Below are 26005 nucleotides of genomic sequence, written 5' to 3'. Positions count from 1 at the left end.
CTAATAGATGGATTGCTAATAGATGGATAGCTAATAGATGGATTGCTAATAGATGGATAGCTAATAGATGGATAGCTAATAGATGGATTGGTAATAGATGGATAGCTAATAGATGGATTGCTAATAGATGGATAGCTAATAGATGGATTGGTAATAGATGGATAACTCATACCCCTTAACACCAAAGTGCCGGGTCTAATCTGGGAGTTGGAACACTGGAGCTCATTCAGACCCTCTCGCTAGATCCGAACGCTCGCTCGATGCATATGCAAATCCAGCGCACGCCCTGCAAGACAGGCAATCGCACGGCAAGGCATTAGCACACCCACTATGTCTTGGCATGTGATCACTATGTGTATGCATGCGATCACTATGTGTATGCAGACGCCCACCAGCCATTCATAAGACGCCCATTTGTACATGTAATCTCCTGGAAGTGCTTGAAACCATTTGTACATCGAGCACCATCGGATGCGATCAGAACGTTTAAGGTTGACCATACCCTGCCACAAGTACTGCAATCACTTGTGTGTGTATTTCAACCAGGTGACGTGTACAATGATGCAGCCTGTTAATTATGCACGCCTCTATAACGGCATTGGGACACTCAGGCACGCCTGCGTTCGCACCTCCACTCCCCTGTTTCTATTGTCCTGCCCCTGTCACCACCCACAAACGGATTGACCTGTCACTCATTCGGCGCAGCAATTTGAAAAGGTTCTGTGCCGGGTCTGATCTGGGTTGGAACAGTGGGCCTGATTCAGAACCGTTTGCAAGGCTGCATTAGCATGCAGCTGTCTGCATCCAAAGTATGGAGATCCCGCAATTACACGGCAAGCCATTAGCACGCCCACTGTTTTGCTGTGCGATCGCAGTATGTATTTAGACACCCACCAGCCTGACATAAGACACCCACTTTCCCTTAGTAACATACATCATCTCCATGAAGTGTATTAAACAATCGATAACATTGGCTGACATCGGACCCATACGCAGCACTTGTGGCTGACCATACCCTACCGCAAGCACTGCGAGTGCTGCTGTGTTTAATTCAGCCCTGTGATGTGTACGCTGATGAAGCATCTTAATTATGCACATCCCTGAAAAGGCGTTCAGACACACAGACACGCCTGCGTTCGCACCTCCACCCCCCATTACCATCGCCCACCCCCTGTCACCACCCACAAATGGCACAACCTGTCACTCATGCTTGCAGAGCATCTGTGTACAGGGTGCGAACACTTCCCGATTGCATGTATTAGTTCACGCGCACTGCGTATTGTATGCATGCGCAGATTGTAAACATCGGCAGTCTGCGTGCGAACACAGCCTTGCGAACGGGTCTGAATCAGCCTAGTGTTCCAACTTTTCCATTTCCCCTTTCCCATATGATCATATCTAGTGTTCCAACTCCCTGATCAGACCTGGCACTTTGGTGTAAAAGTGGTATAAAAGATGGAGAGCTAATAGATGGAGAGCTAATAGATGGAGAGCTAATAGATGGATAGCTAAGAGATGGAGAGCTAAGAGATGGAGAGCTAATAGATGGAGAGCTAAGAGATGGATAGCTAAGAGATGGAGAGCTAATAGATGGAGAGCTAATAGATGGATAGCTAAGAGATGGAGAGCTAAGAGATGGAGAGCTAAGAGATGGAGAGCTAAGAGATGGAGAGCTAAGAGATGGAGAGCTAACAGATGGAGAGCTAACAGATGGAGAGCTAATAGATGGAGAGCTAATAGATGGAGAGCTAATAGATGGATAGCTAAGAGATGGAGAGCTAATAGATGGAGAGCTAAGAGATGGATAGCTAAGAGATGGAGAGCTAATAGATGGAGAGCTAAGAGATGGAGAGCTAAGAGATGGAGAGCTAAGAGATGGAGAGCTAAGAGATGGAGAGCTAAGAGATGGATAGCTAATAGATGGAGAGCTAATAGATGGATAGCTAATAGGAGGAGAGCTAATTGGAGGAGAGCTAATTGGAGGAGAGCTAATAGCTAACAGATGGATAGCTAATAGATGGATAGCTAATAGATGGATAGCTAATAGATGGATGGATTCCATGTTTATTTAGTTCTGTAATAAAGGTATTTGCTTAGTATATATAATTGCTTTACACTGTAATAGGTGCCTTTTATACTGAGAGGTAATTGTTGCTAGTAATATTATCAAAACAGCAAACAATACTATATTACAGGGAAACAATCAGTTGACTTAACCCTTTTACTGCTGGAAATCAATGATAGTCAATATTGTTATATAGTTTTGTTTCAGGAGACATGCTGTCTCTGTACAGTACCATCATATAACATCTCTCACCAGGGTCGGACTGGCCCACAGGGGTACAGGGGAAATCCCTGGTGGGCCCCACTGCCCGAGGGCCCCACCCCCTCCTCTAGGGTCAGGTTCCAGCCTCTTCATATGTTACATTATACTGAATTCCCAGGATTACCTGCTATATTATCACAAATTAGTATTTACTACTTTAAAAACTGTATATTTATAAAGGGGCCCACACCATGCAGTCTCTAATGGTTAGCCAAGCCCCTGTGGTGGCTGGTTACACCCCTTTAGCATGGGCCCCTACCACTGCATTCCTCCGGTGGGCTCTTAACGCCCCAGTCCGACACTGTCTCTCACATTGATTCGTATTATTTGTCCTTCTAACTTTTACTGCTCACTATAAACTCTCATGTGGTGCTTAAAACCTTCATGTCACTGCTTTCAGTAATGCCACTATAGATCCTGGTGATATACTAATCCCTATAACATCTACACATTACTTTTCCAATCCTTATAAAATATATATATTTCCTATTGGTCAATACATCTGCACTAACTGAGTGACCTTTACTGTCGCATAAAATCAGCATTGCCCGTATGTTCACGATTATCGGGAATTTGCGCATATGCAGGACCTGTACTGCGAGTATGCAGAACGGATCAGGTGTGATCACATGTAGCCCCCCTTCTACTGTACGCCTTTGCATTTAAGGCATTTAAAGAGCGATGTGGGGTGTTCCCTGAAACAGGGCGTGTTAGCTCCGGTTTCCAGGAGTGGAAAGGCCAAGCTTGCCAACCTGAGTAAGCTGAGGCTTACTAAGTTGGTCAGCGGCCCTCTACGGGCTCAAACACAAAAACTAACAATAGAATAGTAAAACAGTAGCATTTTAGTTGCAGTCCAACCAGTGCTATCGATCACTTGCTGGATGCAGCAAAAACTAAAGTTTCTATGGAAAATGTATCTTGCTGCATAGTTACTGCAGCGGTGAACGTACCTGAAACTCTGCAGTAAGTACTGAAACACTGAGGTCCTGAATAAAAGTTGGTTGATAATCCCATCGCAGTTGCCTTTTTGTAGCGGTAGTGAGAATTCATGCTAGTACTGCAGCCGCTGTAAGTTTTCCAGAAACGCTCACCTGCTGCATCTCTGATCTGCCACTTGTGTACATAGAAGTACATCGGTCACACCATGGATCTTCTGATCAGACCCATGGTTGCTCAGAATGCCTGTCGGAACTAAGCCGCCGGGGACAGTGAAGTTGCGTGCAAAGATGCAGTCACTGACTGCGACATGCCCACACGGCACTTGTGGCACACCCGCGTTTCAGTATCCACCACCCTGTTACTTCCCATGAATGCACACTGACTGTCAATCACTCTGTGCCCAAATACTCATTATGACCGCATTCGGTAAACCATCGTGGCGCATGCACAATTCAGTAGCGTAAACATTGGCATACTGTCCGCCTCTGAATCAGGCTCGCAGTGTGGCAGGTGCAGCCAACTTCACTGATGGCAAAATTGTACAGTGTGAGGAAAACATTTCACTCCCTTCAATAAACTAGAATCTTACTAGATAAGACTGTGTGAAGAAGCAACAGTTTAGGGCACTAATATATAAAGTATGTGTGTAAACAGTTTTGATTAAAAAAACATTCTTGTTTTAGGCTTATTATGGCAGTTTTTCTTTACTTTGTTCCTAAATCAAACCCCCCCTGTAGAAATGTTGTGTTTGCCCTCGTCACCCCTTCCCAGCTCAATATTTCCTCCCCACTGCCAATACATAGTTCAGACCTTACCAGTTTTTCTAATTTATCCTTGTTGATCATTTTTATGGATAAGAATAAGTGCTATGGAGGGAATGTTTATGGGTCTTGCACACTGGCTAATGCTTTACAAAGCCTATAAATCCTCCTACAAATTCATGACATATTGTACATTAAAGTAACGTGCAAAGCATCAAGAATACAGGCTCCAACATGTTTTGTAACATCATGGACTAGTACAGGAAAATGAGTATGTACAGTGAATAGTTCCCTCTTTCTGATCTGACAAGCTAGGTAGATTGTTCCGCACAGAAGGTGTTCGAGGGGCAGGAATGCACCTTGTAATTTGCCATCATAAAAACAACACCTTCATTTTTTATGAGATGGGTTCTTTGAGTTTCAGTTCATCTTTTTTTTAATCCCCTTCCATTGAAACGTATGGGAAAATTTCCAGCGTTAGGTAGTCTGGGCTGAGTGCCAGTAAAAAAGTGTGACAGCGAGGTCACTCTGCTAAAATGAATAGCTAGCACCAGATCTACATTGTTTGGCCCTGTCATGTTGCAACAGGGAATCCTGCAGCATGGAATCCCTCTGTTACAGTGTGAACCCGATCAACTGGAAACCAAAGATTGCCAGCCCCAGCTGAATGGCCCTTTCACTGGGCTGTGGGTGCCAGGGTAATGGTAAAATAATAAATCTGTGATTCTGAATCATACCTACTTTGGAAAATGCCTCACAGCTCTGAGGTCGTGGGTTCGATTCCCACCACGGCCCTAACGTTGCAGAGTTTGTATATTCTCCCTGTGCTTGCGTGGGTTTCCTCCGGGTATTCCGGTTACCTCAGACTCTCCAAAAATATACTGGTAGGTTAATTGGCTCTCAACAAAAATGAACCCTAGTGTGTATGTGTGTGTGCGCATGTGATAGGGAACATAGATTGTTAACTCCACTGGGGCAGCACCTGATGTGAATGGCAAACTATTCTCTGTAAGCGCTGCAGAAAATGTGTGCGCTAAATAAATAATTGGTAATAAAATAAATAAAATAAATTGCATTTCAAAAAGATTGTGAAAGCACCATCTATGAGCGCAGCGGTAAAGTGGATGTGTACTGCTACATTTGAGAGGTGTGTCATCAAACTGAATTACATCCAAATGCAAACGAGCCCCAGAGCAGTTAGTATGATCTACTTGTTGATGAAAACACACTGATACTTTTCAGAAAATGCATGTAGCCATAGGGATCATTGTGCCTTATAACCAGTGCAGGGAAATTATATTTATGATCCCATTTGAATGCATATATCTCTGTATATATATATATATATATATATATATATAATCATCAGAGATATATGCTTATATATAACAGTTTCATAATGGGGGTAAGGTGCAATCAGGGAGATTGCTACACTGTTCAGGGAGTCAGGGAGATGTCTGCTATTTAAGGGAGTTTTCCTGACAATCAGGGAGAGTTGGTAAGTATGATCTGGATTGTCTGGCCTTTGAGAGGAAGTACCAGGGATTTGGGGATTCAATCGTTTGGGAAAAATAGTTCCAGCAAAATGGGATCACGGTCGTTAAGACGCCTACTCTATTATGCTACTATATAGTAAATAAGCAAATAAAATTTACATACAGTAAACAGGGCTATTTTTTTCTCTTTTAAAATAAAGTAGTAAGACAGGGGTTTTAGGGAGGTTTTATTAGAAAAAAAAAGAAATAATCCTTGCATGTGTGTTTTATTTATTTATTAGTATAATTCCATTCACCATAATAATTTGTGGCAATTTTATTTCAGCATAGCACTCACTGCCCAGGAGAGCGCTGTCCTATGGGAACTAGTAATCTTTGGGAGGGTGCAACTGCTTTATATTCTTCACTTATTTTATAGCTACAGTACTCCCTCCTAATAGAGGCTCAACCCACATGGGATGGGTGTGGTATACATTATTACAGGGGGATCCTATGCCTCAGGACTCCATGATCAGAGCCGTAACTAGACTTTTTGGTGCTCTGTACCAGAGAGAGCATTGGCGCCCCCCCTCCCAATTTTTTAAATAGGGACATAAGACGTGCACCCGAAAAAGGGCCATGGCCTCATGGGGAAGGGCCAGGGAAGAGATAGGGAAGGCCAGGAGATGCTGGGGATAAAAGAAGAGGAAGCGACAAGTGAGAATGATAAACAGGAAAACTGACAGGCCCAAACAGTACCTCCTGCCCTGTGCCATGGCACTGGTCGCACGACCTAGTTTCTGCCCTGGCCATGATATATGGGGTGAGTCAGCTGTATCTGTGAAAACTAGGGATGTGTGGTTCGGTTTTCCTGAAAAACATTTACACCTGATCTTTGGGGTTCCGAGTAGTACCGAGTCCCGGCTCTGGTCTGTTCTAAATTTGAAACTTGGATTTGAAAACTGAATGTCGGTGTTGGATTGCATGTAAACAGGACCAGGTTACATGATTATAGCTGTTTTTATCAACATTAAAGCAATCCAAAACCGAATCCGAACCAAAACACTTGAAGGAGGTTTTGCCAAAACCAAAACACAGGGGTTCGACTTCGCACACATCTCTAGTGTAAACACATGCATATCCTGATTTTGAGCCAACTTCATGTGTCTGAAGTCACAAGTAAGTGTGTGCGTAGCTCTTGTTGTGCAAATGGAGACTAACAGGTGAGGGATGCCTGTTTCTGACGGGTCTTTTGCACCTAGCGTGGGGTTGGCGCAAGTGTCGATACTAATGATGACGGTTGCATATGTGGATGCTAAAACAGTGGGCAGGATAAGCTTCCACTTCCAAAAGCACAGATTTGAGACTTACTTTGGCAGATTGTAAGTACAATGCCGCGTACAATGCCACGGCCATTTGGAAAAGCATCTGCAGAAGCTTCCAACTCAAAATAAGTCCCATAGTGTGAACAGACCAGACGCTGTATCCTGGTTTTGGTTTCTGCTGTGATACAATAAAATACTTAAAAGCTTTATGACATTGAACCTATTTTCCAATGCACAAAATGGCTATTTTCCAAAGTGCAAAATGGGAGTTTGACTGGGGCGGTACACCTGGCAAACTGTAACGCAGGTGTCCTAAGACGAGCTCAGGGAGGACAGAAACCTACCGAGGAGCAGAAGGGCATAAGCCCTTGAATTTTTATACTTTTGATGGGTAACCTTTAGTAACCTAGCAGTTCCCACCGTTGAAGTTAATGGTGGGAACCGCTCATTGGCTGAGAGAGGCAGAGTCCTCATTCGTGTAGTACCGGTTACTCGGTTTGTTGTTTTCTGAAGACATTGGATGCCTGTTTGGACAGAAGTGGATTGGAACAAGGGGTAGGTGAGCATGTATTTTTTTATACAGGAATTGTGAATGCTACATGGACAAGGGGACGTGAATAGCTATAGGGATTAGAAATAATGAAAGTGTCTGGCCAATAATGATACAATGATCCCCAAGGCTGTTAGATATAAACAATTACAATAATTTATTCAACATATATGTGAACTGCAGTTTATCCCTTTAAAACACATTAATAAACAGTATACAATATTGCCATCAGTAATAATATGACTGGAGATAATATAATATTATGCACAATTAAGGTCCTAGATAGATATATGGGACATATACTGTATGTCTGATGGTATTGGATTATAACCTGTGCAGTAATACAACTGTATCCATATATAATGTAAAAAGAACTTCCGGCATGTAAATATATCCTCATGTACAGTACAAAGTTATATAGTCACCATTTGTAGAGACTGTAGATAAGGGTCCCGTGCAAAGTTCCAAATCTTCAGGCTCCTTAATGCTTGTATAGACCCGCACCGAGTCTCCTGTGGGGCTTGCACAATGATGGCAAATCCCAGCTTGTATTGCGCTCCAGCGTCTTGTCTATGGTCGTGCTACACCAGCAGCCCCCGGCCTCGCTAGGTATGTGAATGCTGGGAAATGTAGTGCCCAGCACAGCGTATCTAGCACCTTCTGAGATCCCCACAGGTACCAGAGGCATGTGATGAAATAATACTTTCCAGTGGTTCCACTTGTACTGCCGCTCCCTGTAAAGCGTAGTCCGTGAAATAAAGAATGCCACAAATATCCACACAATGGCATGTTTTAAGTGACAAATGGCAAACAGGCTGACAAAGCAATCCACAAGGTTGGACCTTGATGTGTTTCTCCCCTCTCCCAGGTTTTTTTCAAAAGGCAGTGTGATAAGGATTGTAGGTGAGTATTTGTGAGTGAGCAAGTGCATGTGAAATTAAAAATTATCACCTATGGTGTCCGTGTCCTGTGTTTGTTTTAATATTTATTTTGCAGGTGAACTAGGGGTACCAGTGGGCCCTTAATGCCCCCATGCTGATACTTGTGGTTCTCCAAGTACCAGCATGCATGGGAGTCTTGCTGGGACCTCTAGTTTTACTATAAAAGACAATATTATTCAATCTATTTTTTACACAATCAACCCAGGACCCACTGCCCAGGGATGCCGGGGATAGCCCCGGGCTATCAGCCCAGACCTGGGATGCCCTGGAGAGGGGGAAACCCTTTACTGGTGGGGGTTCCCACCTTCCCAGGGATCCCCAGCCTGGGCTGATTAGCGGCCAGGTGATAATGGTCCCCCAGCTGTGGCACTACACTTACACCCGCTAGAGGTGCTGGTTGTGGAAAATACAAGGTAACCCTACTCATTTTGTCCCTTGTATTTCCACAACCAAGACTGGCTCACTGAACCTGGTGCTAGTTGATGAAAATATTTTTTCCCCCCTTTATTTTCACAACCAGGACTGGCTCAGAGAAGCCTAGTGCTGATTGTGCTTTTAGGGAGGACCACACAATGTTTTTATATTTTTACATTTTACTATTCTTTTAACACATAAGCCTTCACAGATCTCACTGATATGTGAAGACTTCTGTGTAACTCGGACCTTGTAATGAAAGTCGCATTACAAGGTCGGAGTTCATACGAAAAAACTCACACGGACTCGCACAATGTAATAGCCTCAAAATCACGAGTTTGCAGGCTGTTACATTTGCCGAGTTATGGGACAAGTTCGGACCTTTAAATGTGCAAGAAGGTGTGAGTTTGTCCTGCAGAAAAAACTTGGACCCTATTACATTTACCCCACATCTTTATTGTAGAACACACATTGTTTGGCACCATTTTCACCATGTGTTTTAAGTGGTATAAATAGAGGAACCTGGGAAACGGTATTGTAATCCTAGCCTGGAGATTTTGGGCTATTGCCGTTATGCTGTCACAGTAATGTCTTGAAGTAGGTTCTTAGGAACCGAAACATCGACTTAATGTATTAGATTGGATTTACAAAATAAAATAAGAGCATAAGATGATTCAAGTCTGGTGAGTGCCTTTCTTTTCCTCTTTGGGATTGGTGGTATTCACATCTTTATTTAGATATTCTCCTCCATTGTCAGACCTCAAGTCTCTTGTAGTCGGCAATTTTCTTCATCACTTCACTAATTTCTTTGATTAAATAAATGTGTCATTCTTATGAAATCATCAATGAGTGTTATGAAGTATCTGTATTCAATTATCGATTTAACTTCCATTGCCTCACCTCTGCGCGTTAATTATGGAAATGGACAATGGCTTTGTTTGCATGTTATACAGGTTTAATACATGGACTTTTCTGCATCAGTCACGGATATTCCTGTAACCATCCCATTCAGTAGTTTCTGGACACTGTCATATCTAAGATGACAATTTTCTGTGCCAGTGTTCCATAGACTGTGAGTCAGACATTTTCATCACATAATACTGTTCAGTGTCAAGGACGTATAATGTATGGCATTGGGTACCTATTGCTATTGCAGTCCCTCTTATGTTCCATACAATGCACTTTCCTTTTGAGAAATTGGCTATGTAACCTCTTTGCTCTAGGATACTACTGGCTATGAGATTTCTTCCCATATCTGGAACATAAAGCACATCTTAGACTTCAGGGACTTTGGTTTTAGGGCCTGATTCAGGCCCGCTCGCTAGATGCGTTTGCACGCAGCCAAATTATGCAAATCCCGCAATCGCACGGCAAGACATTAGCACGCCCACTATGTTTTGGCGTGAGATCGCAGTATGTATTTAGACGCCCACCAGTCTGTCACAAGATGCCCACTTTCTCTTAGTAACACACATCTCCAGGAAGTGTATGAAACAATTAGTAACATCAAGTAACATCGGACCCATACGCAGCACTTGTGGCTGACCATACCCTACCGCAAGCACTGCGAGTGCTGCTGTATGTAATTTAGCCATGTGACGTGTATGCTGATGCTGTCTTAATTATGTACGGCCCTGAAACAGCGTTCAGACACACAGACACGCCTGCGTTCACACCACCACACCCCCGTTTTCATCGACCATCCCCAGTCACCATCCACAAACATCTGTCCTGTCACTTATTCTAGCGAGGAGTCTGTGCACAAGGAGAGATCGCTTAGTGATCACAGTGACTGGTTCGCGCACGCGCACTGCATCTTATACGCATGCCCAGATTGCAAATATCAGCAGGCTGCGTGCGAAGACATCCTAGCGAGCGGGTCTGAATCGGGTCCTTAGTTCCTATTTTCAAGTGGGTAGTGACTGTCCCAAATTTTGTAGCTGTTCATATCCAATTCCTTTAATTGTTACAGGATCACATGTGGCCAGTGTAGTGAACCACTCTTCATTGCAGCTCAAATGTCTAGTAGCTCTCAAATTCAAATAAATCTGATGGCGCTAAAAAGCAGTGTCCTTCACATGTATTCCTAAATTAATCAAGATCACACCCAGATTGCAGCAATTGCAAAGAGATATCTGCAACCTCCACTTTGCAGAAGGAGACTTGTTACAAATTGCATACAATTGGATACTTAATAGCAGGTTCTGGGAGTACTGGAATTAAATGGAGCCATTGTTGCCCTTTTTTTTCTCTACAGAGACTAATTTCTATCAAGTCTACAGGCTCAGCTAGGGCTATTGCATACAAGTGATATTATTTGTTTTTCTATGTGGTTATAAATGTGTGTTTATGTGATAACCTTTTAAATTAAATTTGTTTATCTATAAACCAGACTTCTCCATTGATCTATATCACTACCCAATATAGCGCAATTAATTTTAGTATATTTTTGCAAATGTCTAGTAGCACCTGAGTCAATGTACTAACAATCTTTTCCGGGACTATTTGTGACACTCAAAGCTGACTCATCTTTGCTGCTGTACTACTTATTATGTAGCATTTACATTCTTCACTGTATATTCAGTTGCTTTGTGACCTATTCTGTGACACATATAACACTTGTACTTGAAATTTCTGTCCTTCTTATTTTTAGTGTGTAATACAGTATTTTCAGCATTTAACTCAACTGGCACGATGTTCTTGGAACTGTAGCAGTTTTGTCCTGAAAATTTCTGTAGTCAGCTTGGCTGTGTTTGCTTCTAATGCCAGAAACTACCAGAAAGTCAAACTCAGGTGTTAAGTTCTGTAGCAATGCCATGGTGATCTCCTCATCATCTACTTGGACTCCTACAGATGTGAACCGCTGGGATATAGACATAATTTTGTCATTGTCACTCATACTATTGCATTCACTTATCTTTTTGTTTTATACAATATATGCCCAATTCTTGTCATCACACCCCCATCCTTATACGCTACCTGCAGAACTGTGCACATGTCTCTAGCTGACCTTTCCCATGTACTGTACGATAGAATACATGTGTTGCTCAACACTTAAGTCTAAATTTCCAATGGCTTTTTCTACATCATCTGGGCTTGGTCCATTACCCGGATCAACTGTATTTTTCCACAACCCTTCACACTTTAATTGTACTTCCATTGATAATTTCCATGTGCTATAATCCTTTGCACCTTTTAGTTTAATGAATCCCATCATGAATGTATCTCCTTTATGCATGTTGCACTCTGAAATATTCATGCAGCTCATTGCTGTACTTCTCAGGTTAATGGTCTGTTCTGACACACTGTACTGTAAACACTATGTGCTACAAATTCTCTGTGCTTGTTCACTCTGTACTTGCACGTGTCTGTGTGCTGCTGAGCATTTTATGTGCTTGGGGCATGTGTGTCTGGCTCTTGTGTGCCTGGGGCTTGTTTGCCTGTGCCTATAACCTGTTGAATATGTGTGTACTATTTAGAGATGTTTACATACACTCAGTGTTCGGATGATGGAGCCAATATTGAGCGTAACATAAAGTGCACCAGCCTGTAATGTATGTGGGTAATGGTGCATAAGCAAGTGGTGGTGATATGCAGCAGTAGCAGGTATCTCAGGATATCAAAGGGTCTTTGGGAGCTAAAACAGTGACAAGATGGTGCCACATGTGCGCAGAATCCATTACCATTTTGGTAATGGATTTGATGCGAAAGTGGGAAGAAGTAGTCAGCTGGAAGGAGAGGCAGCATTCGTGGGTGGAGCGAAGTGGGTAAGCTGGTGTATGAAGGGAGATGAGGTCAGCAATGTAAATAGGAGAGGATTTGGTGAGGACTTTGTAAGTTAGTATGAGAAGTTTGAATAGAGTTCTGAAGTGGAAGGGGAGTCAGTGAAGGACTTGTAGGAGAGGGGAGTGCATTAAGAGAGGAAGATGAACTGGGTAGCAGCATTGAGGACAGATTGTAGCGGATATAGGTGGGAGTCATGGAGGTGAGATAAGAGGAGGTTGCAGTATTCCAGTCTGGAAATGATCAGTGAGTGGATGAGGGTATTATCCAGAGAGAAAGGATCTGATCCTGGAGATATTTTTAAGTTGGAAATGGCAGGACTGTGAGGTACTGGATGTATGGTTTGAAGGATGACTCCAAGACAGCGCACTTGTGGGCTAGAGGAGATGGTGGGTGGTGTCAATAGATAAAAAAATTGTGGGGGTTGAGAGTATTTGGATGGGAAGGAAGACTATCATTTCAGTCTTGGACATGTTAAGTTTAAGAACATCCAAGAGGAAATAGCAGAGAGACAGTTTGAGATATGAGTGAGGAGGGAGGGGAAAAGGTTAGAGGAGGATAGGTATATAGGTAGATCTGAATGTTTCCAAAGAGCTGATGAGCTTACCTAAAGAGGAAGTATGAAGGATAGGAGAGGTCCAAGAACCATGGGGGACACCTACTGGCAAAGGAAGTGTGTGTGTTTGTGGGGGGGGGATGGGGTTGTGGAGCCATATGGGAATACAAAGAAAGAGTTATCAGAGTGGTAGAAGGAAAGCCATAAGATGGCAGTATCACACAGACCAAGGGAGTGGAGGATTTGCAGGAGGAGAGGGTGGTCTACAGTGTCAAAAGCAGCACACAGGTCAAGGAGAATGAGCAGAGAGTAGTGGCCCTTGCATTTGGCAGCAAGGTTCAACGCACGTGTTATTTCACTTGGGAATTTGTTTTATTTAGGCACCAAAGTTCTGATATAAAGGGGCTTATGTAATAGTCTGTCGGTTGCAGCAACTGGCATGATTCCTTCAAGTTAGCCTGTATGTTTAAAGCGGCAGTAATTTAAAAGGCAAAACCAACGTGGTTCTGCTTTTTAAATTATTTCTACTTTAAAAATGTGAGCTAACTTGACATAATCATTCCCATGCCTGCGACCCGCAGGCTACTACATAAGCCCCAAAACCTCTTTATTAGGAAGCCCAGCAGTGGATTCATTGTACTGGTAGGCCCTTAATTAAAATGTCACTGAGTGCTCTATATAAATTCTGGTTTTCTTTAAAGGAATTATAGATTAAAGTTTTATGACCACTCTTCCATTTTCTCCTCTAGGCACAGTATCTCTGGTATCTCTGGCTGTATTGTCGTATGAACGTTACTGTACCATGCTGGGGAGCACAGAAGCGGATGTGACAAACTTCAAGAAGGCTTGGCTGGGCATCCTGGTCTCTTGGGCGTACTCACTGTGCTGGACTCTTCCGCCACTTTTTGGATGGAGCAGCTATGGCCCGGAAGGCCCGGGTACCACATGTTCAGTAAACTGGCACTCTCGCGATGCTATAAACACGTCTTACATTGTGTGCCTTTTCATTTTCTGTTTGGCCCTGCCTTTCCTTGTGATTGTGTACTGCTATGGAAGACTACTAATTGCCATTAAGCAGGTAAGAGAGATCCGTGTCATTAATATGGTCATATGCTTTTTCATTTTCTTTTTTTGTTCCAGGTAATGTACTTATATTGTCTATGCATGTAATCATGACTTGTTTAAATGGGAAGTGTTCAATAGTCTTACTGTGGTTCTCATTAGAGATTCAAGCAAATTACTCAAACTCACACACCACTAAAGAATTTTCCTGGACCAAACTTCTAGATATGGATATTTTTGTATTTTTATATGTTATTTATTATTAAAAGTCCTGTCCCATGTTACTTTGTAATTAATTCACTGTTACATATTCATTTGACTTACAAAATTTCTGTAAGTGATGCAACTCATAATAAACTCATAGAAAGGCGTCTATATCCTAAGACTCCACTTGACGTGGAGTTAAAGTAGCTCCTGCTTCGCCTGTTATCAGCGCGAAGCAGAAGGCGGCTACCGCAAGTCGTACTAAGAATGACCATGCTGAAGTAGGTGAGCGCTAAGTCACCCCCTCAGCGATAGCCACAGAGACACACTCTGTCTCTGCACTGTGGACTCACCTGTCACTTCCCGGGCAGTAACAGCAGAGAGATAAAAAATGAACAAACTTTATTGACATTTGGACAAAGTGACACAGAGAAGCAAATAACGGTAGCTACAGGTGGTGATACCAGCGCAGGAGAAGACACCCAACGGTAAGTGACCTCTTCTCTTAGTACCACCTGGGACACGTAGCGCTGACATACAGTAGGTGTGTCACAATCCTGGCTAGTTTTTACCTTTTGAGACTTACCTCTGCCAGCTGCTCCATGGATCTGTGTTTGTAATTCTCCTGGGAGATCTGCTCTGGCTGAATCATGCTGGCTGTGACAACTCTGTGTGTGCAGACTGCTCTCCTTCCCACACTGATTAATCACCTGGACTCTGCTCTGTCTGTGAGCATTGCTAGTCTTAATTGGAATCACAGGTGTGGTCCTGATTCTCAAGGGCTGCAGAGATGATTACTCCCTCTGCATGTTTTGCTTTGCTCCACTCAGAATGCCACTGCCAGACCACCTGTCTGTATTCACCAATTGCTGCCAGACGCTAGGTATATAGATCCTCCTCTGCTAGCACTCTGTGCTTGAACATCTTGTTACGTCCCGTGGTGTACAACTTGTGCTATAGCTGCTTCCTAGACCAGTGTTATCCGTAAGCCTGCTGCGTTCAGCTATCCACGCTACCAGCCTCTCACCTACGGCTCCCAGGCCGCTCCATGTAGCTACCCAGCTACCAGTGTCTACCCACGGCTATCCAGCCGCTCCACATAGCCACCCAGCTACCAGCTTCCACCCACGGCTATCCAGCCATTCCACGTAGCCACCCAGCTACCAGCGTCTACCCACGGCTATCCAGCCGCTCCACGTAGCCACCCAGCTACCAGCGTCTACCCACGGCTATCCAGCTGCTCCACGTAGCCACCCAGCTACCAGCGTCCACCCACGGCTATCCAGCCACTCCACATAGCCACCCAGCTACCAGCGTCTACCCACGGCTATCCAGGCGCTCCACGTAGCCACCCAGCTACCAGTGTCTACCCAAGGCTATCCAGCCGCTCCACGTAGCCACCCAGCTACCAGCGTCTACCCACGGCTATCCAGCCGCTCCACGTAGCCACCCAGCTACCAGCGTCTACCCACGGCTATCTTGCCACTCCACGTAGCCACCCAGCTACCAGCATTCACCCACGGCTATCCAGCCGCTCCACGTAGCCACCCAGCTACCAGCCAATTGAACATAAATGTAAACACAATTTATGTTATAGTAGGGATTGCGCTCTCTTTAGTGAATGTAGTAGATTGAACCCCACTTGCAGAAACACTGTGAGTGAAATAATGCAGACTGGATATATACCAAGGGGGATGTACAGAGTAATTTATTGATGTCACTCGCAGTATAGTGAGGACTAACTGTTTAAAATACATGCATGTGGCAGCTAATAATCTGCGTGGTTTATGCAGGTGAACATGTGCAGGTGGTGGGGAGAGATGGGGGGGAGGGGGAATGGACAGGCACTGGACAGATGGATTTCTGCAGGGGACAGTCCAGTGATGTGACTAAGTGTGCAGGGGGAAGGCGTCTCGCACCCCACTGCACTGAGCAGCTGATAGTAGTTATGAGCTGTTAATATCACAAAGTCAGGGTTGAAGTATAACAAGTCTAGATGACAGTCTTGGTGAGGCCTCACCTTATCTTCTTTCTTGGTCCGGGTCCTGGTATCTTCTTTTGGCAGTCTTCATCCACTCCTGCTATAGCCGTTGGTCAGACCGTGTTCCAGCGTGCGCCTTCAGTGCGGCTGCTGGTTTGGTCTCCACAGTATGTCAGGTGCTGAATCCCGTCCGGACCCACGATCTCGCAGGCTGGAGGGGAAGAGCAGGCTCCAGACTACTGTGCGCTGAACTCTACTGGGAGGAGACTTGGGCAAGCAGAGGGACGTGTGATAGATGTGTGTTATGAGCTACCAGCATCTACCCATGGCTATCCAGCTGCTCCACGTAGCCACCCAGCTACCAGCATCTACCCACGGCTATCCAGCCACTCCACGTAGCCACCCAGCTACCAGCGTCTACCCACGGCTATCCAGCCACTCCACGTAGCCACCCAGCTACCAGCATTCACCCACGGCTATCCAGCCGCTCCATGTAGCCACCCAGCTACCAGCGTCTACCCACGGATATCCAGCCGCTCCATGTAGCCACCCAGCTACCAGCGTCTTCCCACAGCTATCCAGCCACTCCACGTAGCTACCCAGCTACCAGCGTCTACCCACGGCTATCCAGCCGCTCCGCGTAGCCAACCAGCTACCAACGTCTACCCACGGCTTCCCAAGCCACAAGTAGCTTCCACGCTACCATCCGTCTGCAAGCCCATCTACTAGTAACCCGACCAGCTCAGTCAGCCTTCCTGCCGGTCCCAGTCCGGTTCCTCCAAGTCCACTCACCTCACGGCTCATTAGCTGCACCAAGTAGCTTCCGTGCTACCATCCATCTGCAAGCTCATCTACTGGTACCCCGACCAGCTCTGTCAGCCTACCTGCTGGTCCCAGTCCGGTCCCTCCAAGTTCCTTCTGGTCTCACGCCAACATTTCAAGTTTCCAGTTCCAGTCACTTATCATCAAAGGCAGTTCTCACTGCTACCCAATTCCTATATTAAAAGAGCTATTCATGTTACCCATGGTTCCAGTCCAGCCGGCCTCCAGTGATTCCAGTTCATCACCTGAGACAGGTAACTCACTAGCACCAACTGTGACAAGGTGGCTATGGCAATGCTAAGTGACCCAGGTGCAGCGCGATATTGCAACCTGCACTTAGTGCTGGCAGGCTGCAGACAGAGAACGTTCCTAAAGTACATACTGGGAAGTGGTATGTACAGGGATTTTCTCTGCCTTTACCATTTTTGCCGCCTTTTTCCCTTCAGTACATAGATCCCAAAGTCACACAAAGCAAATTACTTCTTAATGTCTAGTGCACTGGGGTTAAAATACCTCCCAACATGACCCTTTCCAGGAGGGACACAATGCTCTGGTCCTGGACTTCCCTGGTAAGAGGCAGGGCTGCAGCGCAGTTCAAAAGTCAAATAGGGGAGTCACACCAACTGTCATTTCACACGCTGCCACACATCACTGGCTGGGACTCACTGGCAGTTGGTGTGACTCCCCTATTTGAATTTTGGACTATACTGCAGCCCCAATCATACATTACCAGGGAAGTCCAGGACCAGAGCATTGTGTCCGTCCTGGAGAGGGTCATGTTGGGAGGTAAGGGATAATCACAGTGCACTAGATATTAGGAACTTGCTTGCTTTCTTCTTTATCAGTTTAACCAGATTCCAATAATTTAGTGCAGTTTATATAATAACATAGACCCACTACATAAGAGTAGCATGAATTACCATAAAGAGAATATGAGTGCATGAGTCATTAACTGTACGTGTTACCAAATCTAGTAATGTCACATGGGACAGGAAGATGTTAGCAGTTACTCGGTGGGCAACATTTTAAAGGCAAACCTATTAATGTTATTTAACAAGAACTCCTTTTATCATATCTCAATGCAGTCCTCAGAGAGCCCCTGAGACAGGACACATCAGGGATTCAATTCCATGATGGTAAATCATCTAAATGGAGCATTTTATTCCCAAAATATGCTGCCCAGGTTCCATCTCATTAAGGCCTGTGGGCGTTTATCCCTAATACTGTAGTAAGTTGTTCATTGTTCATATAATTAATGGCCATGGTGTTTCCGAACATATTATTCACGAATGCTAGGTACACACTGACAGATATATTGGCCGGTCAATTGATCAGCTAGTATATCTGCTGCCCACCAGCCAGTGTGTACCAGAAATATGTCTGTGAACAACATAATTCACGGACATATCACATTGGCTGTGCTGCGCAGCTAATGGTTGTGCTACACAAGCAACGGCAGCCGCGGGGAGGGGGGCGGACATGCCCTGCCCCGCCCCCCTGGCCAGCAAGACCCTAGGCTGCCTCAAAGATGATGGTCGTTCAGTGTATATGAATGACCATCATCTACAGATATATCTGCAGATCACTCGATCTGCAGATATATCTTTGCAGTGTAGACCCACCTTAACAGACACTTGGTTTTGTGCCATTTTTGGCTCAATTAATATTTAATTTGGTGAAGTCTGTTGACCTCCTCAATGACCTTTAAGCTTATCTTCCAGGTAGACATTTATTTCTCAGTTTTTTTGTATGTTTTTTTTTTATTGCTTGGTCTGTTTAGATTTGTACATGTGTAACTCATTTTATTAATATTTATTTTTAGAAAATATGTAATATATAAAGGGCTTAATATTTAAAAAAAATTATGGGAATGTTATGTGACAGGTTATAAATATGTTGGATTCTGTACTTTGCTATTCAAATATCTAAAAGTAATTGTATTCAGCTTACAAAGACTATAACAGCACTGTAAAATACAGTACAGTACCTATTAATCCAATGATCTAAACGTGAAAATAAAAAAAAGAATATGGGTTTAAAGCATTTGTTTGCATTTATGTATACGTTTATTAAAGCAGTTAATTGCTCATGAATAAAAAAAAATCATAGATGAATCACACACATATAAAATGTAAAAAAATTAAAAATAATAAATAAAAATAAAAGCTAAAATCTCTCTATTGTATCTATAGACATACACCATGGCACATGATCAAATATTATGACAAGTAATAGCTCTGTGTCATCCAATGTTGCAATCAATAATGCTAAAATAGTAACTCTCATCAGATGTTACAATAACTGATACTGAAACAATGTTCCTTAAATCATCGCATTATTGCAGGTTCAACTGGTTCCTGATGAAATATAATGTTGATTTATTGTCTAAAAGAGTTTCCAAGCTCCACACATTCCTTTCATATGTACTTCCCCTCCAGATTGCGTATAAAGTTCTTGTATAGAGAAGGAGCTCTTTGAAGTTTCCAAATAAACAGTGTGCCCCCCGACAGCTATTCAAATACTATTTAACAATGATCTGTCACTGAGCTCTGAAAGCCTACAGCAGCGTCCGGCTACAGGCTATAGGATCTCAATATGCATTTGCAGAGGTAAGCGGCACTTAGGGGTAAATTTACTAAGATTCGTGTTGGTCCCGATTTGACCCGTTTTTCAATTCGGATAGGATCGATCAAAAATGGACGTTTTTTTCACTAAAAAAATCGGGAATTTACCAAGCTCCCCGTTTTGACAGGATCGTTTTGTTTGATGATGTCTTTTTGATCAATCCTGTCCTTGTTGAAGCCCCGAGTTCCCTACCCGACTTTCTCTCCCAAACAAGCAGCCTGCACATACAGTATCAGTGATATATGTGCAGACTGCTTCTTTCTTTTTTTATATTTTAATGGTTAATTTATTTGAAAAGCCTTTTTTTAACTATTTATTTTACAGTGGGGGTATGGGTGCCGGCTGCCTGCTAGCAATTATAGTTCCACAAGTGCCAAAGAGCAGGCATGCTGGCACGTGTAGTTCTACTGTAAAATACAATAGTTTAATACTATTTAACACTTTATTACCCCCATACCGACTACTCACAGGGTGCAAGTAAGAGCCCCGGGTTTCTGACCAAGCCTGGGGTTTTGGGAGAGGGGGGAACCCTTTTCTGGGGGTTCCCCACCTCCCCTGAGATCCCTGGTTTGGCCTTACCGGCTTGGGGTGAGAATGCTTTGGCCATGGAGACCCGGTAATAGGGTCTCCTAGCTGTGGCATTACATCCCGGTCGGTTTGGGTCAGGTGCTGGTCTTAAATATAGGGGGACCCTATGCAATTTTTTCCCCCCTATATTTTAAACCAGCACCGGCCCTGCAGCCAGGTGCTGGTTCCTAAGTCACGGTGGAACCCTATGCGTTTTGTTCCCCATAATTTTCAAAACCAGGACTGGCTGACCAGTCCGGGGCTGGTTAGGCTTTTGGTGGGGGGACCCCACGTTATTATTTCCAAAAAAAATTAACCCTAAAAACACACTATTCATTATTAAACATACACAAATCATACTGATTTGTGTATGTTTGATGGCAACTCGCATCTCAGGAGGTGGTGCATTTGAAACTTCTATTGACTCCCCGATTCGCTGTAAAAACAGCCGAATATAGCTAAACGAATAATGGTAAATTTCCGATTTAGGCAGAAATGAATGAAAAGTACTTCTGATTTGAGCCGATGGTGAATTCATTTCTAGTGAAAAAAAAGTCCGACTTTGCTGCATTAACTCACCCGATTTCACCCCCAAAAGAAGATAAAATCACCCGACTTTAATGATAGCAAATTCCCGATTTGCAAAAAAGTTATATTTTCACCCGAGATAGCAATTTCGGACCAACACAAATCTTAGTAAAATTATCCCTTAATGTCTAACGAAATTCATAAAAGCCTCTCTATTGATCCAGCAAATTAATTGTATTCCGCTTGCAAGATGTAGCTTGTATCGAAAAGCAGCAACAGACTGGTCAATGAATAAAAAACTTAACTTGGGTTGCTCTTTCAAGGTGATTAATAAGACAGGGAAAGATAGATGTTTATGGGTAGGGAGACAGGAGGGTACAAAAAACAGTGTAGTCCACAACAAAGTACTGCAGTTGCCAGAGAGCAGTCTATTCTCAGATACAATTATATATGAAAACTGAGACACATTATGATGTAGTATGAAGCTGGGCTACAATTTACTGTAAAGGACAAATACACAGGGAAGTGATGTACAAATGGAAACGGAGTCACCCAGTACCCAGGTTGATGCGATCAATTAAAGCTAGAAGTGTTCATTAGTCTTACTGTGGTTCTTTTTAGAGATTCAAGCAGATTACTCAAAGTCACAAACCACTAAAGAACCAGACTTCTATATATGGATATTGTTGTTTTTTTATATGCTATTTATTACTGAAAGTACTGTCAGTTTTTTGTATGTTTTTTTTTTTCTATTGCTTGGTCTGAATAGATGTTTACATGTGTAACTAATTTTATTAATATTTATTTTTAGAAAATATGAAATATATAAAGGACGTAATATTTTTAACATTTTATGTAAATGTTATGGGAGTTGCAAATGGGCCTAAGAGTTAGTTACTCAGCTATGAATTAGAAATTAAAAAAAAATAAGAACCAGAAACAAAGAAATATAGCACATTTGTAATACCAGGTATGTGATATTATAATGTAAACTTAACAATTCAATAACATATGTATTTAAAATTCTTTAGTTAAAATATATAAAACCTTATATTTTGGAAGGCCATTACAATGGATTCATCAAAATATTTCCTTGTAAAAGTAATACGGCAGATAGCTTCTTGTCCAACAAATGGTCATAAGTGCTGAATCATTGTACTGACCAGATAATACTCTCTGGAGAAATTTGAAACAGAGGCTCTTGAAGACAACACGGTATGTAATAACCTTGAGACCTCTCATGGGACCGGTAACTGAACAAAACAAATTGTCAGGTAAATGTATCGGAGTGAACAACTCCTTAGGAAAAAATAGTAATCTATAGACAGACTGTATTGCAGCTCCAGCAGCACGGAGTGTCCTCTGTCAGAGACATCATTAACAAATGGAAGATAAAGGAGAATTACCAAAGTCAAGGTAGATACAGCTACAGGCACAGAGCCTAATTATGGCACCGGCAGGAGAGGCTCTGTGTCTCCCCGCCCAGAGCTTACTAGCTGCTGCTGTCAGAGATGTGATTGCGCTTCCAGCTCCCTCACCAGCTCCCCTCCTCCAGCGCACACTAGGCACACTCCGAGGCACTTTGGAGAAAGCAGAATAATTGCTGTGAAACAGGGGGTTGGGCATGAAATTCCGGTGGCTGTACAGCCCCTGGGTGAAATGTCGATGTCGGAAGCCCGAAATACCAGAATCCCGATGGGGCAGGTAAGTATACTAACCCTACCCTTCTATCCCCCCTAACCCTCCCTTAGGGGTGCCTAGCCCTAAAACTACCAGAGTGGTGCCTAATCCTAAATCCCCCCAGGGGTGCCTAAACCTAAACCCCCCCTCCCGCACCCTAAACCTCCGGGGAGATGCCTAACCTTAACCACCCCCCGGTGGTGCCTAACGCTAACCCCCCTTCCCGTAGCCTAATCCTAAGTCCCTCCGGCGGTGCCTAAACCTAACACCCCCCCCCCCGTGGCTAACACCTAAACCACCCCGCTTACCTTCATTTGGGAAGCCATCTGGCGGGATTCCGTCGTCGGGCTAATGATAGGCGTCGGTATTTAGGCGCCTATATTTAGTACTAAGTTGGGATTGTTGAACACATTTCAATTAGGGGTGAGCGGGTTCGGATTTCTGAAATCCGAACCCCCCCGAGCCCCCCCGATCCGAGTCCGATCCGAGTCAGGCTCGACTTTTCCCGCCTGACTCGGATTCTGAAATCGAGGCAAAACGTCATCTTCCCGCCTTCCGAGTCTCGCGGGTTTTGGATCCTATATAAGGTACCCACGTCGGCGCCATTTTCTCACTCGGCTGAGGACAGTGAAGAGGGAGGGTGGGAGTTAGGGCTGTGTAGTGTAGTGTAGTGTAGTGCTGCTGTTGTCCACTACTTCAAAGTCCATAGGGGCTGGCTGTGTTGTGCTGTGCTGCTGTTGTTAATAGGGGCTGTGCCCACTACTTCAAAGTCCATAGGGGCTGGCTGGACTGTGTTGTGCAGTCAGTTCTCCATAGGGGCTGTGTCCACTCCAAAGTCCTGTGCAGTGTCCCAGTCCTAAAGAGGTGCTGTAGTGTTGTCCAGGGGGTGCTCTGTCCATCAGGGGTGCTCCCCCCAAGTGCTAAAAAAATAATATATTTTCTGTGTTTGTGAATTGTGTGCGCAGTAGCCGCACGTGCATCAACAAAGTAGTGCCAAGCGTGCGCCTGTGTCATAAGTAAAGGGCCGGCTGGCTTGACCGTTAAAGGGTGCTGTAACCCCCGAAAGTACACTCCAGTCCAAACCAAAAAAAAATTATTTTCTGTGTTTGTGAATTGTGTGCGCAGTAGCCGCACGTGCATCAACAAAGTAGTGCCAAGCGTGCGCCTGTGTCATAAGTAAAGGGCCGGCTGGCTTGACCGTTAAGGGTGCTGTAACCCCCGAAAGTACACTCCAGTCCAAACCAAAAAAAAAATTATTTTCTGTGTTTGTGAATTGTGTGCGCAGTAGCTGCACATGCATCAACAAAGTAGTGCCAAGCGTGCGCCTGTGTCATAAGTAAAGGGCCAGCTGGCTTGACCGTTAAGGGTGCTGTAACCCCTGAAAGTACACTCCAGTCCAAACCAAAAAAAAAATTATTTTCTGTGTTTGTGAATTGTGTGCGCAGTAGCCGCACGTGCATCAACAAAGTAGTGCCAAGCGTGCGCCTGTGTCATAAGTAAAGGGCCGGCTGGCTTGACCGTTAAAGGGTGCTGTAACCCCCAAAGTACACTCCAGTCCAAACCAAAAAAAAAATTATTTTCTGTGTTTGTGAATTGTGTGCGCAGTAGCCGCACGTGCATCAACAAAGTAGTGCCAAGCGTGCGCCTGTGTCATAAGTAAAGGGCCGGCTGGCTTGACCGTTAAAGGGTGTTGTAACCCCCAAAGTACACTCCAGTCCAAACCGAAAAAAAATTATTTTCTGTGTTTGTGAATTGTGTGCGCAGTAGCCGCACGTGCATCAACAAAGTAGTGCCAAGTGTGCGCCTGTGTCATAAGTAAAGGGCCGGCTGGCTTGACCGTTAAAGGGTGCTGTAACCCCCGAAAGTACACTCCAGTCCAAACCAAAAAAAAAATTATTTTCTGTGTTTGTGAATTGTGTGCGCAGTAGCTGCACATGCATCAACAAAGTAGTGCCAAGCGTGCGCCTGTGTCATAAGTAAAGGGCCAGCTGGCTTGACCGTTAAGGGTGCTGTAACCCCTGAAAGTACACTCCAGTCCAAACCAAAAAAAAAAATATTTTCTGTGTTTGTGAATTGTGTGCGCAGTAGCCGCACGTGCATCAACAAAGTAGTGCCAAGCGTGCGCCTGTGTCATAAGTAAAGGGCCGGCTGGCTTGACCGTTAAGGGTGCTCTAACCCCCGAAAGTACACTCCAGTCCAAACCAAAAAAAAAATTATTTTCTGTGTTTGTGAATTGTGTGTGCAGTAGCCGCACGTGCATCAACAAAGTAGTGCCAAGCGTGCGCCTGTGTCATAAGTAAAGGGCCAGCTGGCTTGACCGTTAAAGGGTGCTGTAACCCCCAAAGTACACTCCAGTCCAAACCAAAAAAAAATTTATTTTCTGTGTTTGTGAATTGTGTGCGCAGTAGCCGCACGTGCATCAACAAAGTAGTGCCAAGCGTGCGCCTGTGTCATAAGTAAAGGGCCGGCTGGCTTGACCGTTAAAGGGTGTTGTAACCCCCAAAGTACACTCCAGTCCAAACCGAAAAAAAATTATTTTCTGTGTTTGTGAATTGTGTGCGCAGTAGCCGCACGTGCATCAACAAAGTAGTGCCAAGTGTGCGCCTGTGTCATAAGTAAAGGGCCGGCTGGCTTGACCGTTAAAGGGTGCTGTAACCCCCGAAAGTACACTCCAGTCCAAACCAAAAAAAAAATTATTTTCTGTGTTTGTGAATTGTGTGCGCAGTAGCCGCACGTGCATCAACAAAGTAGTGCCAAGCGTGCGCCTGTGTCATAAGTAAAGGGCCGGCTGGCTTGACCGTTAAAGGGTTCTGTAACCCCCAAAGTACACTCCAAACCAAAAAAATATATATTTTCTGTGTTTGTGACTTGTGTGCACTGTGGCTGCACGTGCATCAACAAAGGAGCAGCGCCAAGCGTGCGCCTGTGTCCCGTAAGTAAAGAGCCAGCTGGCTCATTTCTTAAAGGGTGGTGTAACCCACAAAGTGCACTACTCTCCAGCAAAAATAAAAAAATATTTTCTGTGTTTGTGTGCGCTTTAGCCGCACGTATATATATCAATATAACATAAATGGAGGACCAAACTTTCTCTGATAAAAATAAAATAGGGAAAGATCAAGAACCACTTCCTACTAGTGCTGTTGCTGCTGCTGGGAGTTGTTCATCATCCCAGAGAGGAAGTAGGAACATCACTACTTTTACTAAACAATTGACCCTCCAACAGTCCCTAGCGATGAGGATGAAGTACGACAGCAGTCATCCTGAAGCAAAACGTATAACTGAGGCCTTGACTGCTATGTTGGTGTTAGACGTGCGTCCGGTATCCGACATTAGTGCAGTGGGATTTAGACAATTGATGGAGGTAGTGTGTCCTCGGTTCCAAATCCCGTCTAGATTCCACCTGCATCCTCAAAGCAGCAGCGACAAGCGTGCGTCTGTCTGTTAAAGGGTGGTGACACCCTCAAAG

General features: G+C 44.1%; 1 protein-coding gene across 1 annotated transcript in view; it reads left to right on the top strand.

The window, feature by feature from the left end:
• LOC148534370 (vertebrate ancient opsin-like) overlaps window positions 1-26005 on the top strand; it is a 284420-nt gene that overhangs the window by 6547 nt on the left and 251868 nt on the right. The window contains exon 2 of the mRNA XM_088466808.1: window positions 13820-14148. Within this exon, the coding sequence (XP_088322934.1) occupies window positions 13820-14148 (329 nt within the window). The remainder of the gene's footprint in view (window positions 1-13819; window positions 14149-26005) is intronic.

This window comes from Taudactylus pleione, unplaced genomic scaffold, assembly GCF_031769625.1.
Source record: "Taudactylus pleione unplaced genomic scaffold, aTauple2 ptg000066l, whole genome shotgun sequence".
Lineage (NCBI taxonomy): Eukaryota > Metazoa > Chordata > Amphibia > Anura > Myobatrachidae > Taudactylus > Taudactylus pleione.
This window is presented reverse-complemented; position numbering and strand designations above follow the sequence as displayed.